Raw genomic sequence first — 25,860 nt, forward strand, 5'->3', positions numbered from 1 at the left:
AAGAAGAAATAGTAGTGGGGTGGGATCATCATAATTCTCCATCACACTGCGTAACGATAGCTATAACTTAAGCAATTGCGCCCGCTGTCAGCTCGGCTCGGCTCAGTCTTGCGCCGATCATAAGAATAGAGTGTTACAAAAAGCACAGGAGCTCACAATGAGAGTCCACGCTTAACGGATGACTTCGCTTCCGGATTTCTCGATCCCCTCCAGACCCTCCAGGATATCGCTTCCCCCCAGCAGTCCGCAAGCAGATCCAATGCTCTTTCTGCGGCCACTCCAGACTTCGTGGAACTTGACTGTCTGGTCGCTGGACGCGACGATGATGCATCCTTCCTCTCTGGTCCCCGAGCACCACATCCCTCCTTCTTTCTCTTTAGGACGGATCATGAGAGGTCCCGGACGGTACTTGCGGTTCCTTTTGCTCCTGCGTTCGGTGGTCGGTGGGACAAGCTCTGGCGAGAGTGGAGGACGTAGACTGTCCCAGTCGTCGAGTGTAGCGGAAACATGGCGAGGTGGTCGTCCTGGGTAACTGACGGCCCACAGTGCTCTTCCACAGTCGCAGCCCGCTCCACGATCCTGGCCGTCCCAGCTGGTTCCATACGGGCCCCATGGTATGACGGCGACTTGGGCACAGCTCGGCCAGGCAAAGATGGCAATTCGATAGGGATGTTGGGGCAGCGCGAACCCGAATGTAGCGACGATCTCATGTCGAGTCTGGCTCCAGATTAGACTCGTTACCTGGGCGAACACGTTGATGGTTGCGAGACAAGCTCCCGTTCGCGTATGGTAGAAATGAATGGCTCCGTCGTTGGTGCCTCCGCCTGTTGCGAGCAGCGAGGGTTGCCATGGCGCAAATGCGATTGCCTTGACCGCTGCCGTATGCACCAGTCGATGCTTCTGGCTGTTATATGGCACCAGCGTAGCCCGCCCGCTACCATGCCATGAAGTTTCTGACAGAGACGGTGCTTCAGATGGCGGACTCGAAAGACTGTTCATCCACAACGGTGGCCAATGGTTGAAAAAGTGACGTGTTCTGAATATCCCTCGTCGTCGGGAGCTCGACGTAATGCATTGGATAATGCTCGGACTGGCTCTCGTGGATTCGATGGATACAGCAGATGAGGGCAGTGTCTGCGATGAAATGATCTCGTTCAACTCAAAGAGAAGGCAGGAATTGTCATTGCCGCCCGTGGCAAGGAAAGTGTCATCGGGAGACCAGGCCAGACCGCAGACCTGCTGGGTGTGTGCCGAAATCTTGACGAGTAATGTAATGGACCCTTTCCAGCCCAACCGGTTCTGCAACTCATCATCGGACCAGTCGACCGAGTAATACCAGACATCCCCAATCTCGTCGCCCACCACGAGATCCTCTGCCTCGACTTCCAGATGCTCAAATCTACCCGAAGGCCTGCGCGTAGTTTTGGGCTTGAACGAGACGCAGGTGATGCTGGCGGAATGATTGAGTTCAAAACGGACATCTGAATCGAAGATGCTCCACAAGGATAATTGGCCTGACTGGCGAGCAACCGCCAGGATACTTCTTCCGCCGATTTCAGAAGAAAAGGACAGGGAGGTCACATAATTTGACGGATCCAGGTCTCCAAAAGGCGGATGCTCTACCCCGAACCGCTCGGACCAGAGATAGACATGCTGGGCAAGGCCGACAGCAAGCACGCCAGAAGTGAAAGAATAAGCAAGAGTCGAGCAATAAAAGTCATTGCGCAGAAACGGTGCATCTAGGATTCGGAATGGCTTGGGTGGGACAACCTCTCCTTTCGCAGGAATTGTAGGCCCTAGCATTGCCGAGCAGTTAGTTGATGCCGCAGAGCAAGCTGCAAGCAACGCCATCTCACCCTGTAAGTGATAATGCTAGATGAGGTATAGATTGGTCTAGGTAAGTAGCAATTGACGCCCTTCTGACACTGCGTAAGGCAAAGCGATCCACTTACAATGCCCCCTCTCAACTTTCTTCCAAGCATTGTCTTTCCAGACAAAAGGAGAATACCGCTCATGATGTGAAGACGCCGGACTGGGAGGTGTGGCACGTCCAGCGGATAGCATGCAAGTATCAAGCAGCCGAGTGGTCGGGTCAATGTCTAGCGCGAGTGCAAGCCGTGACTCATGCATATCTCGCTCATCTTTAATGGTGCTTTGAGGGAGAAAGTGGGCCGCATATATGGGAGCAATGGTTCCTCGATTCAACACGCTGGGGTGGTCGGAGATTGTCATTGATGAAGGTCCCAACGCTCCCGAGACTCCTCCAACACCCCAGACAGCTCCCGCACTGATATTTCTCGCAGTATAATTTGATGCATACCGGGCTCTTTCTACAACCGCCGTGTCAGAGACGAGACGAGGCCGTTGATACGGTCTCTGCCAGAGACAAATCGGTCTTTGCGGCCCCGGCACAGTGACAGGTCGGCGTGGTCGTAGCGGCAGAAATGGATCATCACCCGGTGGACGCTGCCGGAGCAGTCTCTGCTGAGGAGACAGTTGCTGTGTGGGTTTGCTTACGCGGTACCATGACTGTTGAGGGAATGGGTGAGCTATGAGTGGAATGAACCCACGGAAAAGAGTGTAGGATAGAGCCCAAGGAGAGAATGGATAATGGGTGAAATGTCAATAAAGTTGGTTTAGAAAGAAAAGAAGAGAGAAAGAAACAGACGACAAAGGTGCCATGCTCTCACGTGACGTGATCGATGGATTAGGCAGGCGCCAGTCACGGGTTCCTTTCCCTCTTTCTCTCCATCATCATCCGGCTAGAATGGCAAGCGTAAGGACACCCTCCTCGGTTATATTGACCATACTGATGCCGTTGGACAGCATGGCGTGCCGCGCTCAAATCAAACGGAGAAGTCTCAGGAAGCGCGGCAGCAGGAATTGCAGAAAATAGAAAAGTACCAGGACCTGGGGCGCCAGGTTCACCAGAAGGTCTGCCCCGATTAAACACGAAAATACCGAGTAGAGACTGACTGCAAAATAGGTGTCCGATCATGAATACACGGCTGACACATTGAAGCTGCTCGGGGACCTGCTGGAGAGTAACCCGGAGTACTACACCATCTGGAACTATCGGCGGCGAGTGCTGCAACATCAACTCTCCCAGACAGATGCACCTCAGGCAAAGCTACTAGGAAAGGATCTTCAATTTCTGATCCCGCTTCTGAGTAAATTCCCCAAATGCTACTGGATCTGGAATTATCGCCTCTGGCTACTGGACGAGGCTCGTCGGTTACTACCACTCCCCGAGGCCCGCAAGACTTGGGAAGGGGAGCTTGTCCTGGTGAGCATGTTTTTGAGCAAGGACCGCCGCAACTTTCACGCCTGGGGGTACCGACAGCTGGTGTTCGACACCTTGAAGCAGCTGGCAGAGGCGGAGGAGACGCGGACGAGCATGACCCAAAAGGAGTTTGAGTACTCGGACAAGAAGATCCGCGAGAATCTGTCCAATTTTTCTGCCTGGCATTACCGGACGAAAATCATCCAGCGGCTGCTGGATGAACAATCTGCCAGCGATGCCGAGCGGAAGAAGATGCTGGACGACGGTTCGTTCTCCACCAACCAGTCGGTTGTCCGATTGCTGATACAATTTCCCCAGAATTGGACTTTATTCATCAGGCCTTGATTGACCCACGCGACCAATCTCTCTGGTTCTACCACCAGAACCTCATGTGTGTCTTTGACCCCTCAGTGGCGGAGCGGACTATGGCTCCGAATCTGAGCGTGTCCGACCGGGTGCAGTATCTTCGGAATGAGGTCGAGTTCATTGAGGAGATGCTGGACGGGGATGAGGACTGCAAATACATCTACCAAGCCCTGATCGATTGCACCGTTCTAGTGTCCAAAGTGACCGGCACACGGTCGGACTCAGACCGGGATCAGATTCTGAGCTGGCTCTCGGAATTGAAGAAGTTGGATCCATTACGAAAGGGGCGCTGGGTGGATTTTGAGCGGAGTCTGAGTTAGTTAGGGTAGCCTCATCTCATACTGTGTATAGCTTCTTGGCCCCTTGTTATGATTATTTGGCCCCCAGAGGATTTGGTCTGGCCATGGTGAAAAAGAAAGTCATGGAAATTCAGCTCAAACCTCAATCCCTTCCTTTCTTCCGATCTTCGCCATTATTACTATTATTGTGATTCTTCTTCAGGGTGGACTCTCGTCGTATACACCTGGTACGGACCCGAGTCGGGTACATACAGCCTTGTCCACCGCCCGTGCCTGAGTTTCCCCCCGACCTGGAATCTCTCACAACGTGGCCCATTCCTTCGTTCTCCCTTGGAATTTCATCCCCATTTATCTCCCCTTTTTGAATGGGCCGATCGCGGGCCGTCTGTGATTCTCTTCCTATGGAGTGTTGTGTGTGATTTAACCCAAGGCAAACATGTCCGCGCGCAATAGTCATGACTACGCCGGGGTAAGGGTCTCCCTGCCGGTCTCACACGACCCATCGGATGCTGACGATGCCTCTCAACAGGAGTCCTTCGACGACGCCCCGGAATCGATCGAGAACAATGACACCAACGTGGCCCCCCAGCCCTCGTCGACGCGGTCGTTGACCGACAGTCCCCCTGTCGGCAACATATCGTCGCCGGATACTACTGAGAAGCCTCCTTTCCCTTCTGAATCGCAGGACGAGAAGAAGAGCGAGGAGGAGGAAGATAGCAAGGAAGAGGAGAAGGATGATGGTGCGGACGAGGATGCAGACAATGACGAGAAACAGGCAGAGGCGGCGGCGGATGAGGACACCGGCGTCGGGAAAGACGACGACGACGACAAGACCGATGATCAGCCACACGAGGGCGAGAAGCCAGAGACCAAGGAGACCGAGCAGCCTGACCGGGACACGGCCGAGAAATCGTCCATCCACACCCCTCGTCATTCGCTGGACGACGTCAACCTGAATGGCGCGGTAGACCCTGCGGACCAGGAGGACACCCCTCGCAGACGCACCTCCCAGAAATCGCCTTTTTTGAATTCTCATCACCTCTCCAGCACGTCGTCGCTCGACGAGGTGAATCTGACAAACGAAGCAGCCAACGCCAAAGATGAGGACTCGCCACCTGTGCCCCCCAAGGATGCAAGCTCCACGGTTCCCTCCGGCTTCAAGGCGCTGTCAAGCAACCTTCCGTCATTATCATGGGGTAGTGCAGCCCCAGCCAACAAGAGTTCACCCACTTCAACTGCACCACCGCCTCCGGCTCGGAAACTCAGCAGCGGCCCCTTTGCATGGTTCTCGCGAAGCTCACAAGGAGGCAAGGACATCAAATCCCCGCCCCAGAATGCCTTCAATCGGAGAAACACTGCCGCCTCGGTTTCGACTATCGCCAGCAACATGGACTCAGCCGCTCGACACGACGGTGAAGATGGGGATACCTCTAGTCTCAGCTCCAAGAAGACTCGGCGTAATAGCCTGAAGGACCAGTTCAAGCTTCTGCGGATGCGGGAAGAAGGAATTATTGTGCAGGATGAAGAGGGTGGGCTATCAGCTCGCGCCAGCATCAGCCAGCCTGGAGCCAGCCCTCAAATCATCCCGGAAGAAGGCGAGGAGGGTATACTGGCTACACCAGTGGCACCAGCCTCGGGAGCGACGTCTCCGGCCCGAACACCCTCGATCATCAACCCCGACCTGGCCCCCGGCACGGTCTCTGGAGTCTCTGCCTCGGCCACCGATGCGTCGATGCCTGTGGACTGGGACTTGTGGCAGCAGCTCGTCAATGAAGGACCGCAGGCTCTGACAGGTTCGGAGGAACTGAACAAGGCCATCAAACGCGGTATTCCGCAGACCGTTCGTGGCGTGATCTGGCAGATTCTGGCAGATTCTCAGCAGGTTGACGGGATCGAGGAAATTTACCGGGAACTCGTGGCTCGTGGGACGAGCCCAGAGAAAGATCGTCGAACGCCTACCAGTCAGTTGAACGGGTCGGCCGAGAAGGAGTCTACCACGTCGTCGCGCTCGTCCATTCGCTCTGAACATTCAGGATCCGGGACGCAGTCGACCAGCGTGACTCCTAGTGCTGCTCCTAGTGCTCCTCCGAGTGTCACCCCCAGCGTTGCCGCCAGCCCTTCCCTGGAAATGGACCCAGAGAAGTTGGCCAAGGAGCAGGCTGCCAGTGAGAATGCCCGCATCAAGAAAGCAAAGAGTGACGCGGCTGCTCTCCAGAAGCTTGAGAAGGCCATCCGACGGGACCTGGGTGCGCGTACCAGCTACTCCAAATACTTTGTCTCGCAAGGGAACCAGGAGAGTTTGTTTGGATTGTGCAAGGCATACGCCTTGTACGATGAGGGAGTTGGTTATGCCCAGGGCATGAATTTTATTGTCATGCCTCTCTTGTTTAACGTAAGTTCGCCTTGAGCTTCCAGACCGACAGACGGCTAACATTGTGGACACAGATGGACGAGGTCGAAGCCTTCGCTCTGCTTGTGAAGCTGATGAACAAGTACGGGCTGCGGGAAATGTTCATCCAAGACATGCCCGGTCTGCACCGCAGCTTATATCAATTTGAGCGCCTTTTGGAAGATTTGGAGCCTACGTTGTACTGCCACCTGCGGCGCCGCGGCGTTCACCCGCAACTATACGCGACACAGTGGTTCCTGACGTTGTTCGCCTACCGTTTCCCGTTGCAGCTGGTCCTTCGCATTTATGACCTGATCTTCGAAGAGGGCCTAGAGACCACGATCATCAAGTTCGGCGTGGCGATCATGCGCCGGAACGCGCAGCAACTTCTGATCATGAAGGACATGGGCCCGCTCACCACTTTCCTCAAGGAGCGCCTGTTCGACGCATACATCGACAAGCAGCCCTCCCCGTCGTCGATCTTGGAGTCCGGCTTCTTCGGCAGCTCGGGTTCGGCCGATAAGGAAATTTACCGATCCGACCTTCTCGTGCAAGATGCATGTGCAACCCCACTCACGCCAGAAATGATGGCCGCCTACTCCACCGAATGGGAGGAGAAAGTGCGTGCCGAGAAGGAACACGAAGCTGAGCTGGAGACCCTGCGACATACCGTGAACACCCAGGGAGCTCGGGTCCGTCTTCTGGAAGAGCGCGCCGAGGCTTCTGACCAGGAGCATGTGCAGCTGGCCTCGCAATTGGTCCACGTCAAGGTTGAAAACGAGGAATTGCGCGACCTCGACGAGGCGTTGAAGCAGCAAGTTGCTGAGCTGAAGAGCGTGGTGGACAAGCAGCCGGCTGAGGTGGAGGAGAAGCTGCGCACGGAGATGGACCGGATCATGAAGCGGAACATCGAGGTGCAGAATGAGAACCGCGCGATGGAGGAGCAGATGTCCGAGATGGAGAAGGAGTTGGTGGCTACGAAGATGAAGTGGGCGGAGGTAAGCCAGCCAGTCCCCTTGAACCGAAAGTGAGTACACATGCTGACGAGTTTATGACAGTTGTCTGAGAACCACGACAATCTCAAACAGAAGTGGAATGACCTGCGCCGGGCTCTCGATTAACCGCCTTCTCCTCTTTCATTTATGCTAGACCGATGGACTAACGATCTGCGATCTTGTCCATTTTGTCCATTTTGTCCAGCCTGTCGATTGTTTGTGGCCGTGATGATTTCGCCTCTGTTCTTATGATGACCTCCCTGTATTCGACTGTTTGTGTACCTCAGCCAAGCATGCCACCGGACCTAGAGGCATTGGTGTTTTCTTTTATTTTTGTCGCGGCATAGCTACTCCGAGCTGTGCAGCCCTTGTGTACATCACGAAATGAATTGAGTTGAACTGTTCTCTTATATGACAATTGATCAACATCGAGCTCCCTCCCAAATCCTCCCCCCTAACAATCTACCTCTTTTCCATTCTACCCGATACATAGAATAAAAACGCCGTCACTACCTCGGGTATCTTGGATATGTAGAGTAGATTACAAGATATTCTCAAAATAAGTCGTGAGAACTTCCTCCCTCACCGACGCTGCAACCGCCTTGAGCGCCTTGTGCGCCTCGCAGTCATTATCGTAGTACTTCATGTCTTCCATCGACGCGAAAGTCGTCTTGACGCTGAGGTTGAATCCTTGGTTGCGCGGGTCCGGGATCGAGGCGCCCGCGGCCGCGGAGACGATGTAGGGCTTGCCGTCCTGCATTATGTATTAATTCAGTTAGTCACGATATTTCCAGTAGGTACTACTTCACAAGAAATAAATACCTTCGTAGCCGTCTTCGCCAACACCTTGTACTGCTCCAGGACGCGGTCCCGGCCCGCCTCGTCGGGGATTTTGAAGAGGGTGATGCGTTCAATGGGTGCCATTTTGGAGGATTGGGTGTGGAATAATGATGCACGACGAAGAACCGGGGCGATGCGCATCTTTAAATAGCCTGCAAGATGTGGGTGTTCCGTCGGGTCGCGGGTAGTACGCGGGGCTGGACGGCGCAATTCCGCAAGTCTGCGTTACGTCAGGAACGTTTTATTTCGCTGGGATTATTTAAACACAGATCGGCCCTCGGAGTTGGAGGGCCCGAATGCGAGATTCCTATTTGTAAAGACACGGTGGAGACAGGCACCAACTAACTAGCTAGTAGGGGCCATCTATATAAATGCATTAGGGGCTGTTTTGAGACTTACAAATAGGTTGTCGGGACTTCGGTAACTACTTTCGGTCATAGTAGTTGCACTACTTTAGCGTCTTCTGCTCTCTAAATATTTATCAGAGTATTCTGTTCTCATAGCTAGGCACAGCTATGCCGACAAGCCCACCGAGTTGATCTCTAGCTTTTGCTTGTCAAGAAAGAACGACGGAGGGAAAACAACAAAAACCCCAATCCCAACAGCCATAGGTACCATGTCCAAACCGATGAGATATCGCTCCGTGCGCATTAGATGACCTTTCCATCCATCCGACAGCTCCACGATACGATATCCATTGCGGATCAGTATCATGAGAGTTGATACGCACAGAGCGGTCATGACTGGCCATCTCTCCTGCGAGACCAATGTTCTCTTTTTCCGTAGTAGGAACATTACTCCTATAATGAGAACCACGAATACGACCGTATTGCTGAACTGGAAGATAATTCCTGAGCGCATCACGCTACCGCCGTGGCTAAGTTGTTCGTAATTCTCTGCGCTTGATACCAGGACTCCTCCGACAGTCTGGATGGCTAAGGAGATGATATCGCAAATGATAAATCCAACCCAAAAGATTGTGGTTGGAATAGGGAAGAGCCGGGGTGGATTTTTCCGACACTGTTTGTCAACGCCTTGTTTCTGAATCTTCAGTCAAGTCACTCACAGCTTGCAGAAGAGAACATAATCCGCGGCGGACAGGAAGACAGGGCTGACAATGAGACTGCAAATTTGGATCATGAAAGCCAGCCAGCTCATCGGCTTAGGCTGATTAGCAATCTGTTTTCCTTTCAGAATGAAAACTCACTGCAAAATGTGCCCAAAGGCGCCCTCCCCAGCCAATTGCCTCCCCCAGGGCGAAAAACACAAGCGTAATCATCCAGTAGTGCTTATACCGCCCGAATGCCATTTGCAGGATGCATACGATCATCGAGGTACCAAAAAATACAATTCCAAAGAGCGACGCCGGCTCGCTGGGTAAGTAGCCATACATATCAAGGTTTTGATCCATGGCGAGCAGTTCGTTGATTGATCTGATTTCCATTTCATGACCGAGGAGATTACATTATATATGACAACGACAACGGAGATTTCGCGTCTTGGGGAGGTCCCTATCAATATTAAAAGTTTATCGGAGATATCATGGCTTGCTTAGCCCTAAAGAAAACCGCTTTCGCTTCTGCCTGCGAGATATACTCTGCCGGCCAAGTTTCTGAAAAACTACCGCGAAATCTCCGCACAGCCTCCGGGAATGATAAATGCGCATCTCCCCTGGTTAATTAACCTAAGGAGGAAATAAGCCAATTCGACAGGCAGAATACAGAAACAAGAAATTACCTACGTGACTTACCTCTTTGGATCTCCATACTAAGAGTATCCCGACACTACCTTACCGTATATCGTGGTTTCGATTCCATTTATCTCCGCCGGATGTACTTAGTGTGGTAGGCTTTTTGCCGCGTTACTCCCGTCCAAGCTCCGCAATTCCTCCGCCTTACCCTCGCCTTGTTGAACTTGCCCACTTGACGGAATTTTCTTTCAAATAATCTCCAATGACGCTAAAACGAGGATTGGAACGAGTCTCATGCGACTTTTGCCATCGACGAAAGGTCAAATGTGACCGATTATTGCGCGGCAGACAAGACATGGCTACATGTTCGCAGTGCGCCCGTCGGGAAATACAATGCCGTCTTGATGACTCGGACGATGTTCGTATTCGACGGCGCCGCCGATTTACCGCTCGCGGAGGTATTGTGGAAGCCAGTGTTGGAGAATCACAGATGGCTCTACCTAATACATCCCTGGGTAGCCGAGCAAATCCGACCTCGCAGGTTACTTCAGAATCAAATTCCGCCTCCCTTTCCCCAGGAGATGGCCATTTGGCACTATCAAATCCCCCATATGACCTATTTTCTGATGACCCATTCGCACTAAGCTTCGACAATATGGTTTTCCTCGATCAAGTCTTCATGGGTGACTGCGGACCAACAGAATGGAACAACGGCCGACCAAGCCAAGACTTGCAAGATGCCACTTCTACCTCCGACAACACCCAGACCGACAACCGAGAACAGCATGGGCGGACTACTATCTCTCCCGGAGGGACAGTTGATTCATGTTCTTGGATGGGTGACTCTGCAGATTCGGCTATTTACACTGCAGCACTGCATTCCTACTTCGATTCTGCGGCCCCATACCTTCCAATTCTTCTCGCAGATGCGTTTTGGCAAGACTATCACGCGGGTCGGTGCAGTGAATTGCTTTTGTATGCCGTTGCCTGCTGCGGTATGCCCTTCACTGAAGCACCAAACAAATGGGATCTTCAACAACATCTTGCGTGCAAATTCCGTGACACATTTCTCAATGCTCGAAGCAACGCATCTGATGATGCAACTATCAGACTTGATGACCTTGAAGCTCTGGCGCTTATGGTTGATTTCGAATACGAAGATGCTGGCAGTCTACCGCTCCATTCGAACCTAGGAAGGCTTTTTCTTACGCACGAATCGCTCGTTTTGATGACGATTAACTATCGCATTCTCGACTGCGAAACCATGGATTCAACTTCGTCAGCAAAACTGGCAAGAGCTAACGAGCGTCGTGTGCTACTCTACTGGCATATCTATGGACTCGACGCATTTCACTGCCTTGACCGCAAGCAAATATCGCGTATCCCAAATAACGACGTCGGCAGCAACGAGAGTCTCTTGCCACACGAAACCAAGGACTATTTCGATGCTATTCTTGCCCTTGCTGTTATTGCCCGCCAAATTACACAGACTTTGTGTACCCCCCTGGCAAAATGTCAAGGCGTCGAACCGAATGACGTCCACAATTCGTATGAGCAACTCTATCAATGGAGGAACAACACCTGTCCGCAATATCTACGAAGGAGTAAAGATAGTGCAGGTAAACTGGCGACTAACGACCGCGAAGAGCCATATTCAGGTGGAACGAAAAAATACACTCAGCTCTATCGCGCAGTCTTATGGGCTCTAGAACTGAACTGTCTATTACAGATTGAGTGCTGTGTCTCAGACTACGGTATACAAGACAACAAAAGCTTGGAGGCAGAGATGATTGCCATACGAGTCGAATATGAAAGTGTACGCGCATTGAACGACATGGTCGATATATGTCGGTGGATTAAGCGGCACAAGACTCTCAATCAAGATCATGAGCGACACTCTTTGATTGATCTCGCACCAACTGTTTTGCGCAATACCTGTGCGGGGATGTGCTTTTGGTCCTGTCAACGCGGCATTGAACTTTGCAACCGTGGTTCCCCAAGTCTGCTTCGTTCTCCCCACGAGAACAACGGAGATGATCGTTGCAAGCGACATGTCCAAACCTATGTTGAAACCGCGCAGTTGTTGCGAGATACAGCGGCGACAGCGACATCACATCGCGATACGGCGCAGATCCTTGAGCGCCTTGACAAACAACGAGCGTTACTTGATTCCAGCCTGTGTGATCTCCAGGCAAGTATCATTTAATGTAACTATCTGCATCTTGATGAATTATTCCAGCCTGTTGCCGGTCCTTTTCTTATACAATATCTGCTTTTATCTTTGTCAATACAGTTCGCCTACGTATCGCTTTCTCAGCTCCTTTTCGCTCGGGTTGCGGGGTATCTGAAAAAGACTGCAAAAGTAAAGTTAAGATCACTTGTGTAGATTAGAATGTCCGGAAGGGCCCCGGTTTGGCGCTAGGTAACTTTGAGACCCCGAATCGCCGCTGAACCAAACATTCGCGCGATTGAGCCGCGCCACGGACACTACTCAGCAACTGTGGGGTCTCCTATAAATCATCGCACTACTAGTTAGCACATACTTTCTCACAAACACCTCTCTGCTTCTCCTGCAAGATGGTCACCTTGACGCCCATTCCTGTGACACTCCCGAAAGACAAAGTGCCAACTAAAAAGAACGTCAGAGACATCATCGGCACATTCCTACCGGAAGAATGGCCTGCTGTGGATCCAGAGACCCTAACCATGTCATACCATGAATCGTTTGTCAGCGCCCACTGTCGTGTTGAGCGGCCGAATACAAGCACAGACAGGCAGATGGAGCCGCTAAAGGTGTTTATCAAGTTTCATACTGATAATGGCTCCGGGGGCGTTCTCGAGATCTTCAACCATCTGGCACCAAGCAAACAAGAGGAAGCGCTTCTCTGTTACGAATTCGGTCGGTCCGGACTAGGAGCCAACGTCTATGGATTCTTCAAGACGCAGGATGGCACGCTCGGGAGAATCGATGAGTTTCTAGATGCACGGAATATGGAGCCCGAGGATGTTGAGAAGTCGGTTATCCGAGCGGATGTTGCTAGAGGGCTAGCTACGTTCCATCTCTTGAAGCCGGCGCTGGAGAAAAAGTCTGTCGGGTTATACTACGAGGCTGTCATCGCTGGACTGGAGAAGTACTACATGATGGACAAGTTAAAGGCATTTGGGAAGGAAGCAGGGGTCAGTGTGGACAGGCTAGTGGACTACGACTTTGGGACGAGGGTGAGGAAAGTGGTGGATAAGCTGGAGTCTATAGGAGGAAAGGCAGGATGGTGTATTCATGACGTCCAGTTCGGGAACGTTATGGTGAAGAATAATCCGAGGGATGGAGAGAGCAGCGTTGCGCTGATTGACTTTGAGATTGTGATGCGGAATTACCGAGCATTTGACATCGGAGGCCACTTCATGCAGAAGATGTTCAAATGGTTTGATGAGGAGAACAAGATCGCAAGGTGCAGGAAGTATACCGAGGAGGAGAAGAGACATTTCTCTGAGGTGTATGCCAGCCAGTGGAACACGCTGACCGGGGATTCGGATACTGGGGACCAGGTGTTTCTGGAATCCGAATACGGATATATGTTGGCTATTTCGTTTGACGTCCATAACATGCTGTGCTTCATGAGTGAGGGCGACAAGGACCCGTTGAATCTTCTCGGGCTCAACAAGCTGTTCGATGAGTTTGTGGGGCAGTATGCCAGACTTGGGTTAGAAGATCTATGATACAGAATAGTGAATGTGTTCTCCATCAGCTAGATTGCGTCTAAAAACAATTTCCTAGTGCGCACTTGTAGCCTAAAATGGTTTATTGAAATCTTAAAACAATAGATGTGGGCGCTCAGATATGAGCGTACTCCCAACTCCCAACCGTCCACTCCCATGGTCGTCGTCAACATTGATCACTCCGTTTTTGCCAGGCCATGTTTGTCCACCTGGCCCGCTTTGCTTTCACCCGTCGATTCGCTCGCCTCGATCGGGACTGAAACTGTCTGGTGGCCATGGACGAGTTCAAGGGCTGGCGGAGTGTAAGACTTGCGAGCGCTGAAGATCCAATTCGAGCCAGCGATGACGATGATAACGCCAAAGGCGACGATGCAGTAATTCATATTGACAGCGCTGGTCGGGCTCGACGTCGGCCAGATAAAGAGGACAGTAGTCAGTAGTGCCCATGCGACGTCGGCGGCATTGCAGATGTAGCCAATGGCGGTGGGGAGCTTAAAGCTACGGTTCTCGGGGAGCATGCGGCGGCCGCGCAGCATGTTGATTCCCGGGGGGATGGCGTAGGTGATGGTGAAGCAGACGACGGCGGCGGAGACGATGGCGTTGAAGGCGTCATCGGAGCCGAGGAAGACGAGCGCGAAGACGATGTCCCATGCGAAGCACCAAAATAGTCCCGCCACGGGGACGCCGTAGGTTGGGCTCACGTGGGCGAAGTGGCTGCTGAAGGGCATGCCGCCGTCGCGCGCCAGGGCGTAGGCCATCCGGGCGCTGGTGGCCATGTCGTCGATGGCGCATAGAACGAAGGAGAGGAGGGGAAACATCATTAGGCAGATACTGCCAGCCTTGTTCTGCGTGGCTTGGTAATAGATCTCCAGAAGGGGTTCCGAGGCACCGATGGCCTTTGGAATATCACTGATCACGGCGAGCACGGCGGCGATATAGCCAAATCCAGTGATGACCGCCATCCCGATGGCGTAGATAATGAGTCGGGGGCCCTGGGTGGTGGGGTTCGGCATCTCTTCAATCATATGGATGGTGGAATCGTAGGCCGTCACGGAGAATGCACTGGAGACGACGTTAGCTTACAGTGATTCTTTCTTCGGAAGGTGAAGGCTTGCCCCTGTAGCAGACCCAACTGCCAGGCCCAACCATTCGGCCAGCCAGATTTGTTGATAAACCCGCCAAACACAAACTTGGCGCTTTGGAAGTTTGGAGCCGCGCACGCTAGGATGGCAACCAGGCTTGCGACGAAACCCGCGAGGGTAAAGAACATATTGTACTTGTTCAAGTGGCTCAGAAAGCGGTTGGCGAACAGGTTGTAGCAAAAGGCAATGAGGTCGATGGCAATGTACAGCAGGAGTCGTTGCCACGGCTGTGGCTCAAAACTTGGGTTCACGAGCTGGGCATAGCTCATGATGATTCCGCTGACCAGCAGGCAGTTGGCCCCGGCCAGACACACCCACGCGGCGAGGTTAATCCAGCCGGTGATGTAGCTGACGGCCCGTCTCGTTGACTTCCAGCTGGCCACGGCCGCCCAGTGGTACTGGCCACCCGCCGTTGGGTAGGCTGACAGGAACTCGGCCAGCGATACCCCACAGCACATGTTGAAGATCCCGGCAATGACAATGCCCCACACGGCACTGCTAGGCCCGCCAGATGGCAGGGATGCGTTGACTGTGGTGCCAATGGCACACCATGAATTGACGATGGCGAACGCCATGCCAAGCATGGAAATGTTCGAGAAGGAATGACGGTCGAGATCGGATTTGATGCCCATCCGCTCCAGCGAAGCGTCGGCATCGGCGTCGGCAGTGGCGGTGGTGTGCCTGTGCCGGACGGTCCCTCCGTTTTCTTCCATCTTGCAGGGGTGATCGAACTAGTGGGAGAAGATCGAGAGTCGGGGAAGGGAATTGACGCAAACGAGGGAGTTGAAAAGAGTGAGCGACAGGGGAGGATTGCACTACCCTCGGTCTAGCAAGAGCCAAATCCCTCAAAACCGGGGACTTACCGTACTACTTCCCCACAGGCCAATCCCCAGCTCGGGATCCTTGGATTTCGTAAGGCCTAGTACGTCTCGTAAACAATATTCGAGGATCTAATTCCGCGTATCAATTGTACTTTGGAGAGAATACCTCTCGTCTCTATTGGCATTTATGACCACTAAAGCGTGTCGCGTCAATGCGCGCTAAGTAGTCCCTCAACTATACGCAGTACTCTCTCGATGGACCTGCACACGCTAATAGAAATTTCTTGATTTGGGAAATCTTGCATGGGACGTCTTGATCTCTCACACATAGCTACGACGAACAGGATTGCGCCAGAGTCGTCTTATAAATCAGAGCAAAGACTTGTTCCCCTATTCTGGAGTTTGTAAAACAAAGGTCTAAACCTAAGGTGGGGGTTCAACTTAAATTCAAAGTTCAGAGTTCAACAGGGGAATCAGGGGTAAAATAGGTGGGGAAGATGATAGACATACACAACATGATCAAATATATGTACTCGAGTTTGGGTGTTCTATACCCAAGGCCCTCAAATCGAAAGTCCAGATCAGATGCCAATCTAATACGAATCCTTCATTACGAGTAGAAACTAGCGCTAGCTGACGATCAGTTGCCTTATGCCAATAACTAATAATTGCCGTTCCGCCCCCACGTTCTACGTCGGGCTTAACGCAACGCCGCCCCTCGACGCGCCACGACGCGTGAGACCGAGATTCTGCCAGACAACCTTCCACCACCACCTGCCTTGACCCTTATTAGAACCTCACCTCCAATATGGTCAACATCCAGGACCTCCCAGCAGAGCTCCTGGAGCACATTCTGTCCTATATTGCCGAGCCCGACTATGATGAAAGCGCGGCCAAGGAAGGCACTGTGAACAAATTGCAGAAGGAACTACAAAGGGACCTACAGAGGGACGACGGGGATGATGACTATGAGGATATTGAGGACGAAGACGAAGACGACGACGATGAGGATGAATGTCTTCGCAATATCTGTCTCGTCTCGCAGAGGTTCCGCGCCCTTGCCCAACCGTTTCTCTTCCGCTATTTCGAGGATGATGGGTGGACCGGTGATATCAAGAAGACCATCGCGTTCGCCAAAATCCTTTATGGCCAGCCAGACCTCGGAAAGCATGTTCAGCAGATCACCATTACGCCTCTCCTATCCGAAGATAGTGCTCGGGAACTTCCCGAAGAGGACTCCAAGTTCTTCACAGATGTAATCCAGGGCCTTGATTTAGCCGACCAGGAGAAACAAATCTGGATAACGGGGATGAAGAAATCCTCCATCGGCGTTTTCGCGGCATTGCTGGCGCATCAGACCCCCAATCTTCGTGCTCTGCATCTGCCCGGCGGCGAATTCTTCATGCAGCCATTCACCCATCTCTTCAGTCACAATCCATCGTTCTTGTCGAACCTCGAGTCGGTCCATATCGAAAACGACGCAGAGGAATGTGGCCACGGCTACAATATTGCTCGCTACAAGCCATTCCTCACCCTCTCCAGACTCATTCTCCCGACGTTCGAGTACGGCGATCTCGTCGACGCATCGTTCCCCTCTACCTGGGCGCCGGGCACATTGGCGACACAGCAAGTGGCCTTCCACCACTGCCACCTCGATGCAGGTGCAATCAAGAAATTCATGCAGGCGTGCAAGGAACTGAAATCCTTCACCTATCAGAATTTCACCATGGATCCAGAACCCATGGTGCCCCAGACCCTCAATCGGAGAGCCACGAGCGAGTTCAATGCCGCGCAGGCCCACGAAGCAGCCCTCCTGCACAAAAGTACCCTCGAGCATTTCCACGTTGAGTTCCATCGAGACATACGGGCCCTCGAGACCATCGAGAGCGTTCAGGCATACCTGTCCAGCCGTCCCAAGGTCGGCTCGTTCCGCGACTTCGCCGTCCTCGACACTATCATACTCCCACATGCTGTTCTGCCACCACACCCGCAGTTCTCGGCCTCCCTCCAAATGCTCCATATCACCGACTGCAACTCCTCGATTCGGAACATGGTCCAGAACATCGCCAAAGACGTCAAAAAGGGACTGTACCCGGTGCTTACGGAGTTCAGGGTCCTCGCGATCGATGTCACCAAGCCGATCAAACTTCCCGGGCAGCGCATTCCGCCGGGGAAAACGCCCGAACAATGCTTCCGCTCTCTGCACGATCTGTTCAAAGGAACGAAAGTGGATTTCATGATCGCGTCGTATGAAACATCGAGGTTCCTTGATGATGACCTTGACCTCGAAGACGACCTTGACCTAGAGGATGAGTATGGTTTATATGGGCCTGGCGCACCGTCAGGGGGACCCGGGGGGCGGAGAAGAGGCCCTCGGATGCCAGGGCTTTTCGATTTGGTTATGCAGCGCGCTTTGGAGGATCCGGACTTTGCGCACCTTCGTCCGCATGCTGGGCGATGATCCGTGAAACCGATGAGGACGATTGAGACAATCTTGGAACTAGTTGCTGGTTACTAGTGTCTGGTTAATAATTCTACCCCTTAATTCTTTCATGTCAGGTTCTGTGTGAGTCTAGAAATGGTAAATGAGATGCTCCGTAACCATGCACTTATGTGTCTATCATAAAGTCCCTCTAAGCGCCTGCTCCCTCTCAAACGCCTCAAAAAGACTCTTAAAATTTCCCGCCCCGAAACCATCAAATCCCCTCCGCTGGATCACCTCCACAAACACCGTCGGCCGATCCCCAACATGCTTCGAAAAGATCTGGAGCAGGTATCCGCGTTCGTCGAAATCAACTAGGATATTCAGCCGCTGCAGCTCAGCTAGGTCGGCGTCTAGCGTCCAGGGGACGTGCGAGAGGCGCGCGCGCAGATCTGTGTAGTAGGCTGGGGGGACTTGAAGGAATTGCACGCCGCGTGAGCGGAGTCGTGATACGGCGGTCACGATGTCCGGGGTCAGGAAGGCTATGTGTTGTACGCCTGGACCGTGGTAGTATTCTACGAATCTGGGGGAAGTTAGTTTGGTGATTGGGATTGATAGGAGAGAAGGGGACGTAGGTACTCTTCTATTTGGGATTTCTTCTTCCCCGTCGCAGGCTCGTTCATTGGCATCTTGATCGTTTCGTTCGGGGACGCAACCACAACGGAGCGCATCGCAGAGTATTCACCGCACATATTCGTGTCGTCCACGGTCCAGTAGCGATGGAAATCGAGACATTCTTCGTAACTGCTCTTTCCGTCAGCTTTGCGTTCATGGTCTTGATATGCATTCCACCTACTATCGCACCACCTTGTCCACGCCCCCCCAGGGCTGATTTCCCACGCAGTGATCAATTTCCACGAACTCGATCGGCGGCAGGAGGGTGTTTATCGGATCGTCGTCGTCGCCATGTAGAGCACGGTACCCCGGTAGGAAGGGCGCTTGGGCGGAGTACCCGTCGCGATTCACTAGCGAATGCACCGTGTCGCCGTATGTGCCTATCGTAGCGATCTGGATCGCGCTATGCCCATCGATAACAACCGTCGCCGGCGACGCAATCGCCTCCGCGCCGTGCGTGACAGCCCGCTTCCACACGGCCCCGATATCCCCCTTGATCCGGAACGCGACGTCCTTGACCCCATCTCCGTGGGCCGTTAAATGCGCGTGGACCGCAGCCAGCGCGGTCCGATCTTCCTGTGTAGCAGTCGATGGTAATTGTTGCTCGTCTGTGGTCCTGCCGGGTGCGCACACGGGAGCAGTGAGGATAAACACCGCCTCCCCGTTCGCAACGACGTAGCTGGTCAAACATGCCGATCCGGTTTCTGGTCCCCGGTAGGCGATCGGGCGGAATCCCATGCGAGTGATGTAGTACGAGGCGGCTTGTTTGGCGTTGCCGACCCACCAGTGGATGTGGTCGAAGCCGACGTACTCGGGCCCCAGATTGGAGGGGAACAGGTCATTGTTGTTTTGTTGAAATGGGACAGGCATGATTTTATCGTGTATTGGGGGTGTTATTAAGCCATGAGAGAAGAGAGGTGAAGTGAAGAAAGGAAATATCCTGCAGTCAGCCCGGGTACTCACGGGCGGGTTTCAGAAGTATAAACAGCGCCACATTCCTCCTTTCCATGGAATCTGGATTGGGGGCGACTTATAATCTGAGTATAGCTAGGTACTTAGGTACGTAGCACTAAACCTGTCTATAGTCTTACGCAGCCACGAACTGATTATATTATGTGCATTCTTCTAGTTCAACTGCTCAAACTGATGCCTCCACCCTTTTCCGCTTGCCCATCAATTCGAGGCACTCTTGCCAAAAGCCAACATCGCGCCCGGCAAATGCTGCTTCATAGGCGTCAATTCGTGGCTTCTCCCAAATGAGATCAACTTCGGAAGGATCTTTTATCCTAGTTCTTTTAGAAAGCTTCCAACCTCCATAAAGTAAGATGCAAATGAAAAGCATGGTGTAGTAGGTGAAGAATGTCCCCACAGACCAGTGTCCCGGAAGGAATGTAGTATAACCGTAGCAGCAAACGACAAAGGTCGTACCGCACAAACCGTACCACGCACAGAAAGGTTGCCACCTGCCTTTATGAGGCAAGGTATCACGGTCCATCCCTTGGGCCTTCATGGCCCGGTAAAAGCCCAAGTATACTAAGCACATACCGAGAAAGCTTGTGTTGATCCGTTAGCTCAAAAGTATATAAAGCATGTGCAGAGAGACCTTACTCTATAAGTTGGGATGCAGTGACAAGATTGACAAGCCTGATTTAAACGCAGGGTTAGTTCTTTCGCCTCGAAAACAAATTCTGGACGGGCATCCTACCATGAAATGACCACTGATGCGCTGTTTCCCAGCGACAGCAGAGAAATCAATGTGAAAAGCATTGATATACCAAAACAATAAATCGGAACTCCAGACTTGGTGCATTTCTGGAGGAATCTTGGAGCATGACCATCCAGAGAGAGGGAATAGAGTGCTCTAGAGGCGCAGTAAACATAGGAGTTTCCCGCAGAAAAGATGCTCGTGATAAGTAGGGCATTGGTGATATGAGGCAGGACAGAGATGCCCATGTTTTGCATAGCGATGACATATGGCGATGCGGCTCCGGTTCCTGAGCCAGAAGCTTCTCCAGACAAAATCGCGACTAGAGTTTTATCGTTGTAGGGGATAACGATTCCCACTGCAATAGCGCTTCCGACGAAAAATATACCGAACCGCCAGTAAAGCGTTTTGTAGGCAGTTTTGAGGATCTTGCGCGGGTTTGAGACCTCTCCAGCCAAAATGGAGATGTACTCCGGGCCGCACATAACTAACTGAAATACTTAGCGAAGCAAAGGTGGTTTTCAGTAAGGCTTTGGTGGCTCACAGCGGCTCTCCATAACCCAGCAAGAAATCCTTCAAATCTCCCTAACGATCCGGTCGTGACGAATTCGGCAAACGCTCCCTGATAAATGTTAGCTGCTTGGTTACACTTCCATGTGTATATATTTACCGGATTGTTCCAGTAGCGGAAGCCATATGCATCTCGTTGGGGGTTACCGCCAACCATTGTGACAAAGGTGAAGCCGAACACTATAAGAATAAGAAGAACCTCTTTAGGCATATCAATGTCAGCTATGATAAGGCTCGCCAGCAAAGATTCGTGAAATACTTACTTCCAATGGCCAGCCAGAATTCGCTTTCACCATACTTTCCAACAGCAAATATGTTAATCAGACTACTTCGAAATCAGCCTTGACCTAGGTCATAATCATAATCAGGGCCAGTGTATTACCCGTAGAAAAAAATGCATGCCAGGCAGATGGCGACGGGGGGTACATTGTCACTCCAGAACGTGATCACCAAATTTAGAGCCGTAATCTCAAATGGGATGATCAGGCCCTGATAGAGAAAGAAGTTCCACCCCATCATAAAACCAAGAGCGTCGTCAACCCAATGAGTGCCTAACCGAATCCATCCACCGCTGACAGGCATATAGATGGACATTTCAGCCATGCAGTTAATGACCGCCGCAAAGACGCTTCCATATATAAGAAATGCTATAAGCAGACTTCCCGGACCGGCCTGAAGAAGGCCGGTGCCAATAGAGACGAATAGAGCAGTTCCAATGGAACCACCAATTGTCATCATCTGCACTTGACGTGAGCTGAGCTTTCGGGCTAGGTGATCAACCGTCTCGGTCGTTCCGTTAGTGTCACTTTGAGTGTCAGAGGTGTTCTCTTCAGATGAATGAATTGCCCGGCCATCTTGCAAAGCTTTTTTCGAGGTATCCATTCTGAAAGAGCATTTATGAGATGATGGAAAACAGACAAGAGGGAAATAAATGTCAAGGATCGCGTACAGGAATTGGGGAACTCTGCAGTCTAGATATCTTTATATCTCGCGGATACCTCCATGATTTACTTATCTTATGGTGCTAACCAAGACCGCCTTAGGCTGATTTAAACCTTGTAGCGCGCTTCTATTATCTGAATTAGGGCTAGCGTATACAGTTAACGTAAATTACGAACTTTGTTCCGAACGGCGGCTGTATTTTCAGAATTGGAGATGGCAGTCGTGCTCGATATAGACGATCCAATGAAGAAGCTAATTGCGTATCTTTTTAATTATACTGGAGACCTGTGCTATCTATGTCTTCGCCAAGCTCACAAGGGGATATCTTGTGACTGGTTAATAATAGCATGTTCATCCTAGTAACAAAGTATCCCCTGTGGTGGAGGGATTGAAGCCTACACTTTGATCCAATCTGCTTCGCCCGTGGGCTGCCCGAGACCAAGAAAGTTCTAGGGAGGCCCGCAAGCAGGCGAAGTGCTTCATGTGAAAGTGGCCAGAGAGAGAATCGAGGCAAGCTATCAGACACTCTCGTTCTGCCACTTGCTCGGGAATGAGGTCTCTCATAATGATTCCGATGGGCCACAAAAGCGTACTCTTGAAGCTTAACCCATGGAGCAGTTTCTGGATCAAGCTAATTCCTTGCGCAGCCAACTCACTTCGCTGCAACAACTGGTTATGAACACCGTCCAGCAAGCTCCTTGAGCTTCCGCTTTCCAAGTGCTGTGCATCCCAAATCTGTTTGTGGAGAAGCAATGCTGTGATGCGGTAGAGATCAGAGAGCATCGAAAGTTCGTCAATCTTTGTGCTCCCGGTGAGGATCAAACTACGTGTCTCATTCGTTAGCAGCCAATCGCTGCTGTCGTCGCCGGCTGCCCCCGATGTCCTGCTATGACAATCTATCGAACTGCCGAGAGGAGAACTTGGTAGCCACGACATATTACCATCCCAAGAATATATGTCAGCCTCCGTCACGGTCATATCTGCCGCGCAGATGCGTACCATGAGGCGGGGGTAGTAAAATTTCGAATCTTTTTCTCCTACTGAAATTAGTGTCCAGCCATGGTGGTAACAGAATTAGGAGTAACCCACCACTGTTCTCATAGAATGTAGAAAAAACCTTTGTCCTGAGCTGCATGGCTCGCAGGAGATCGTGATAAGCAAAAAGACTATGCAGAAAACAGAATGTCCCCGTTATCCGTGAGGACGAGGTTTTCATGAACCGGGATTGATAGCACGCAACCACTTCTCTAATAAATTGAAAATGTGGCTGCCAGTTTGCCTCTCCCTCACCCATAAGTTTCTCATATAGCAGTAGCAACATGCAACTGGCTAGCAGAAATAGTAAATCATCCTCGCTCATGTTGTCCAGTGGCCGATGAGATGACACAGATGCACATTGTGTTAGCAGCTGCCTGCAGCCTACCAAGGCTCGCTGCCGCATTCGAAGCGTTTTAGCCTTTATCTCCACATTAGATTGATCCAATCCTTGAATGCCGCTCAGGGCGAGGAGAGAGTGGAGCACCAGGCTGCTCTTGGTAGCAAGAGGCACAAAGACCGAAAGGAACGGGTTATCTGGACCAGGAAATGCCGGATACGTGCGAGAGAACCTATGGACGTAGTGACCCAGAAGGTGGAGCTCCATGGTATCAAGGCCTGGGAAGTCGCTGAAGTGCTGGCGCCACCCCATCTGCCATTCAAACATTGTTGGAAGTGAGGTTTCCGATATAGATAGAGGATAGGTGTCTTCAGCACTACGACCAAAAGGATCATCAATGTCCAAATCAACGTCAGAGGGAGAGAGCTGCCGACATGATGTATTTTTCATAGTCGTCCGGCGCTTGGTGCCTTTCTTTGGGCCGCGACTTCTTATACCCGGCCTTCTTCCATCGGTTTCCCAAATGAGCCGGGCCTCGAAGTCGCAAGTCAATCCCAGTCGCGTGCATTGTTGGCACGGGAAGGTGATGCCGCTGCATTTCTTTTTTCTGGTCGTGGATGTCTTAGCTGGTAATTCATTCAATCATCCACCAAATAGGAAAAATTCTTGTTCAAAGGCTACATACCGTGATCTACATGTCCAGCATCCATTTCTGCTCCGTCTTTTCACCTGCTGGCCGTTCAGATCCATGACAGTTGGAAATGAAGTGCTCGACAAAGCGATGCGAGATGAGTGTAAAAGCCGTCGTTAAGATGGGGAAGTATGCACCTCGGTAAGTGAAACTTGAGATGCTAAAGCCAATTTAATAATCTCTGGGTTGCGTAAGAGCGAGGGGTCCGATGCGTAATTGCCTTGGGATGATTTGACCGGTCAAGGTTATAACTACCCGGGACCGTGGGAAGTCGATTCCCAAAGTCTGGCGCAGTCCCCCTCTACACCCCCACTTCACTAGTCGTAACACCTATACATAGTGCAATACAGTACCCTAGTGTGCGGAGGATTGTGGAGGAACCAATGAGCGAGTCATGATTGTGTCTTCTGCTTATCTCGAATATCTATCTGTGCTATCTCCTGGTCTTCCTCTAAACATCTTAGCGAAATTTGTTAACGCAATCCACAAATTTTTGCTTTATCAAGTCGTAGCTGTGGTCCTTTTGAATCAATTTTCCGGCAATAAAAGTGCCACAAAAGTGGGATGCATCGGCTGAATAGAGTATTGAAGATGCCAAATTCTCCATTTTCACGTTAGCCAATAGTGGCGCATTTGCGTCGATGACACAGGCGTCGAAATCCGCGCCAACACTGAAAAAGCCAGTCTCGAAATTGTTCGTCCCGCGGCGTCCAGAAACCATTGCCTTCGTAAGCGCAAACAAACCAGCATCGCGGCCGAATGTATTGCGCTTGTGAGATATCAGTCGTTGTCCGTAATCGAGCAGGCGCAATTCCTCTAGCGGATTTAAGCCGATATTACTGTCTGTTCCAATGCTCCAATTGCCACCAAATTCCTGATAGTCCCTCAGTGGAAAGAGTCCGTCGCCGAGATTTCCTTCCGTACTCGGACAAAGCACGACGTTGGCATGCGATTTTGCCAGATTTGCCGTCTCCATCTGCGTCAGGTGGGTTGCATGGACAAGGTGGAATCTTTCGTTCAAGTTGATGTTTTCGAGCATCCATTCAACTGGCCGTTTTCCCAAGAATGTCAGCGAGTCCTCAACTTCCTTGGGCTGCTCCGAAATGTGTATATGAAAGGGAACGTCGTCGGGAAGCTCGGTTGCGGCACGTATGATATCCGTTGCTTCGACGCCACGCAGTGAATGAACTCCAACTGCAACGTTGGCGTGCTCGTATCTTTGGCAGACTTCTGCCGAGGCTTCGAAGAGCCGCTTGTAATCATCGAAGGATTTCGAGATAAATCTCCTTTGCCGTTCGTTCGGTTCGACGCCGAAGTTGCCCTTTTGATAAAAGATGGGGATCAGCGTGATTTTGATTCCTGCATTGCGCGCAGCTTTGACAAGCGCTTCGCCCATTTCTGCGAGATTCGGGTATGGTACACCGTCTTTGTCGTGGTGTATGTAATGAAACTCGGCCACATTTGAGTAGCCGTTTCGCACCAGCTCGGTGTAGCACATTTGAGCAATTGTTTCCAAACTCTCGGGGTCGAGTTCGAGCGCCAGCTGGTACATCATTTCGCGCCATGACCAGAAGTCGTCGTCGCCGGCATGGTTCTCCACGAGTCCAGCCATCGCATATTGGAAGGCGTGGGAGTGCGCATTTTGAAAGGCAGGAAGAGTGTAACCATTGATGAATTCTGCGCCCAAGTCTTCGTTTTGTGAGACAGAAACGATTCTTCCCGCATCATCAATGGAGACCACTGCATTTTCGAGCCAGCCAGAATTCTGCAGAATGGCTTTAAAGCGGAAGGACTTCATCTTACTACTTCATCTGTGACTGGCTGCTGACACCGTCCGTTGGTCGTTGTTATTATATAAAATTTTGGACACCCACCGGCGTCAGCATTAGGGCGTTAAGACGAGGAAAAATCCGTGCTTAGACTGTATTTCGAGCCCAG

At 51.7% G+C, this 25,860-nt stretch overlaps 10 protein-coding genes across 10 annotated transcripts; 5 read left to right on the forward strand and 5 right to left on the reverse strand.

The window, feature by feature from the left end:
* Window positions 1–171: 171 nt before the first annotated feature.
* Window positions 172–1,803, reverse strand: PFLUO_LOCUS9371 (uncharacterized protein; the record flags this gene model as incomplete). The annotated part of the gene is made up of 1 exon (XM_073787191.1): window positions 172–1,803. The coding sequence occupies one exon, from the start codon at window positions 1,801–1,803 to the stop codon at window positions 172–174; it is 1,632 nt and encodes a 543-aa protein (XP_073643371.1).
* Window positions 1,804–2,767: 964 nt separating this feature from the next.
* Window positions 2,768–3,969, forward strand: PFLUO_LOCUS9372 (Rab geranylgeranyltransferase; the record flags this gene model as incomplete). The annotated part of the gene is made up of 4 exons (XM_073787192.1): window positions 2,768–2,776; window positions 2,827–2,934; window positions 2,987–3,548; window positions 3,602–3,969. The coding sequence occupies 4 exons, from the start codon at window positions 2,768–2,770 to the stop codon at window positions 3,967–3,969; spliced, it is 1,047 nt and encodes a 348-aa protein (XP_073643372.1).
* A 415-nt stretch (window positions 3,970–4,384) lies between these two features.
* Window positions 4,385–7,458, forward strand: PFLUO_LOCUS9373 (uncharacterized protein; the record flags this gene model as incomplete). The annotated part of the gene is made up of 3 exons (XM_073787193.1): window positions 4,385–6,340; window positions 6,394–7,335; window positions 7,396–7,458. 3 exons carry the CDS (start codon window positions 4,385–4,387, stop codon window positions 7,456–7,458), a joined length of 2,961 nt encoding a protein of 986 aa, XP_073643373.1.
* A 415-nt stretch (window positions 7,459–7,873) lies between these two features.
* On the reverse strand, window positions 7,874–8,256 carry PFLUO_LOCUS9374 (uncharacterized protein; the record flags this gene model as incomplete). The annotated part of the gene is made up of 2 exons (XM_073787194.1): window positions 7,874–8,086; window positions 8,155–8,256. 2 exons carry the CDS (start codon window positions 8,254–8,256, stop codon window positions 7,874–7,876), a joined length of 315 nt encoding a protein of 104 aa, XP_073643374.1.
* Window positions 8,257–10,217: 1,961 nt separating this feature from the next.
* On the forward strand, window positions 10,218–12,068 carry PFLUO_LOCUS9375 (uncharacterized protein; the record flags this gene model as incomplete). The annotated part of the gene is made up of 1 exon (XM_073787195.1): window positions 10,218–12,068. The coding sequence occupies one exon, from the start codon at window positions 10,218–10,220 to the stop codon at window positions 12,066–12,068; it is 1,851 nt and encodes a 616-aa protein (XP_073643375.1).
* Window positions 12,069–12,439: 371 nt separating this feature from the next.
* PFLUO_LOCUS9376 (uncharacterized protein) lies at window positions 12,440–13,579 on the forward strand (the record flags this gene model as incomplete). The annotated part of the gene is made up of 1 exon (XM_073787196.1): window positions 12,440–13,579. The coding sequence occupies one exon, from the start codon at window positions 12,440–12,442 to the stop codon at window positions 13,577–13,579; it is 1,140 nt and encodes a 379-aa protein (XP_073643376.1).
* A 176-nt stretch (window positions 13,580–13,755) lies between these two features.
* Window positions 13,756–15,434, reverse strand: PFLUO_LOCUS9377 (uncharacterized protein; the record flags this gene model as incomplete). The annotated part of the gene is made up of 2 exons (XM_073787197.1): window positions 13,756–14,641; window positions 14,713–15,434. The coding sequence occupies 2 exons, from the start codon at window positions 15,432–15,434 to the stop codon at window positions 13,756–13,758; spliced, it is 1,608 nt and encodes a 535-aa protein (XP_073643377.1).
* A 916-nt stretch (window positions 15,435–16,350) lies between these two features.
* PFLUO_LOCUS9378 (uncharacterized protein) lies at window positions 16,351–18,003 on the forward strand (the record flags this gene model as incomplete). Its single annotated transcript, XM_073787198.1, has 1 exon — window positions 16,351–18,003. One exon carries the CDS (start codon window positions 16,351–16,353, stop codon window positions 18,001–18,003), a length of 1,653 nt encoding a protein of 550 aa, XP_073643378.1.
* A 159-nt stretch (window positions 18,004–18,162) lies between these two features.
* Window positions 18,163–19,509, reverse strand: PFLUO_LOCUS9379 (uncharacterized protein; the record flags this gene model as incomplete). The annotated part of the gene is made up of 3 exons (XM_073787200.1): window positions 18,163–18,547; window positions 18,604–18,768; window positions 18,821–19,509. The coding sequence occupies 3 exons, from the start codon at window positions 19,507–19,509 to the stop codon at window positions 18,163–18,165; spliced, it is 1,239 nt and encodes a 412-aa protein (XP_073643379.1).
* Window positions 19,510–24,382: 4,873 nt separating this feature from the next.
* On the reverse strand, window positions 24,383–25,720 carry PFLUO_LOCUS9380 (uncharacterized protein; the record flags this gene model as incomplete). Its single annotated transcript, XM_073787201.1, has 1 exon — window positions 24,383–25,720. The coding sequence occupies one exon, from the start codon at window positions 25,718–25,720 to the stop codon at window positions 24,383–24,385; it is 1,338 nt and encodes a 445-aa protein (XP_073643380.1).
* Window positions 25,721–25,860: the final 140 nt, after the last annotated feature.

This window comes from Penicillium psychrofluorescens, assembly GCF_964197705.1.
Source record: "Penicillium psychrofluorescens genome assembly, chromosome: 6".
Taxonomy (NCBI): domain Eukaryota; kingdom Fungi; phylum Ascomycota; class Eurotiomycetes; order Eurotiales; family Aspergillaceae; genus Penicillium; species Penicillium psychrofluorescens.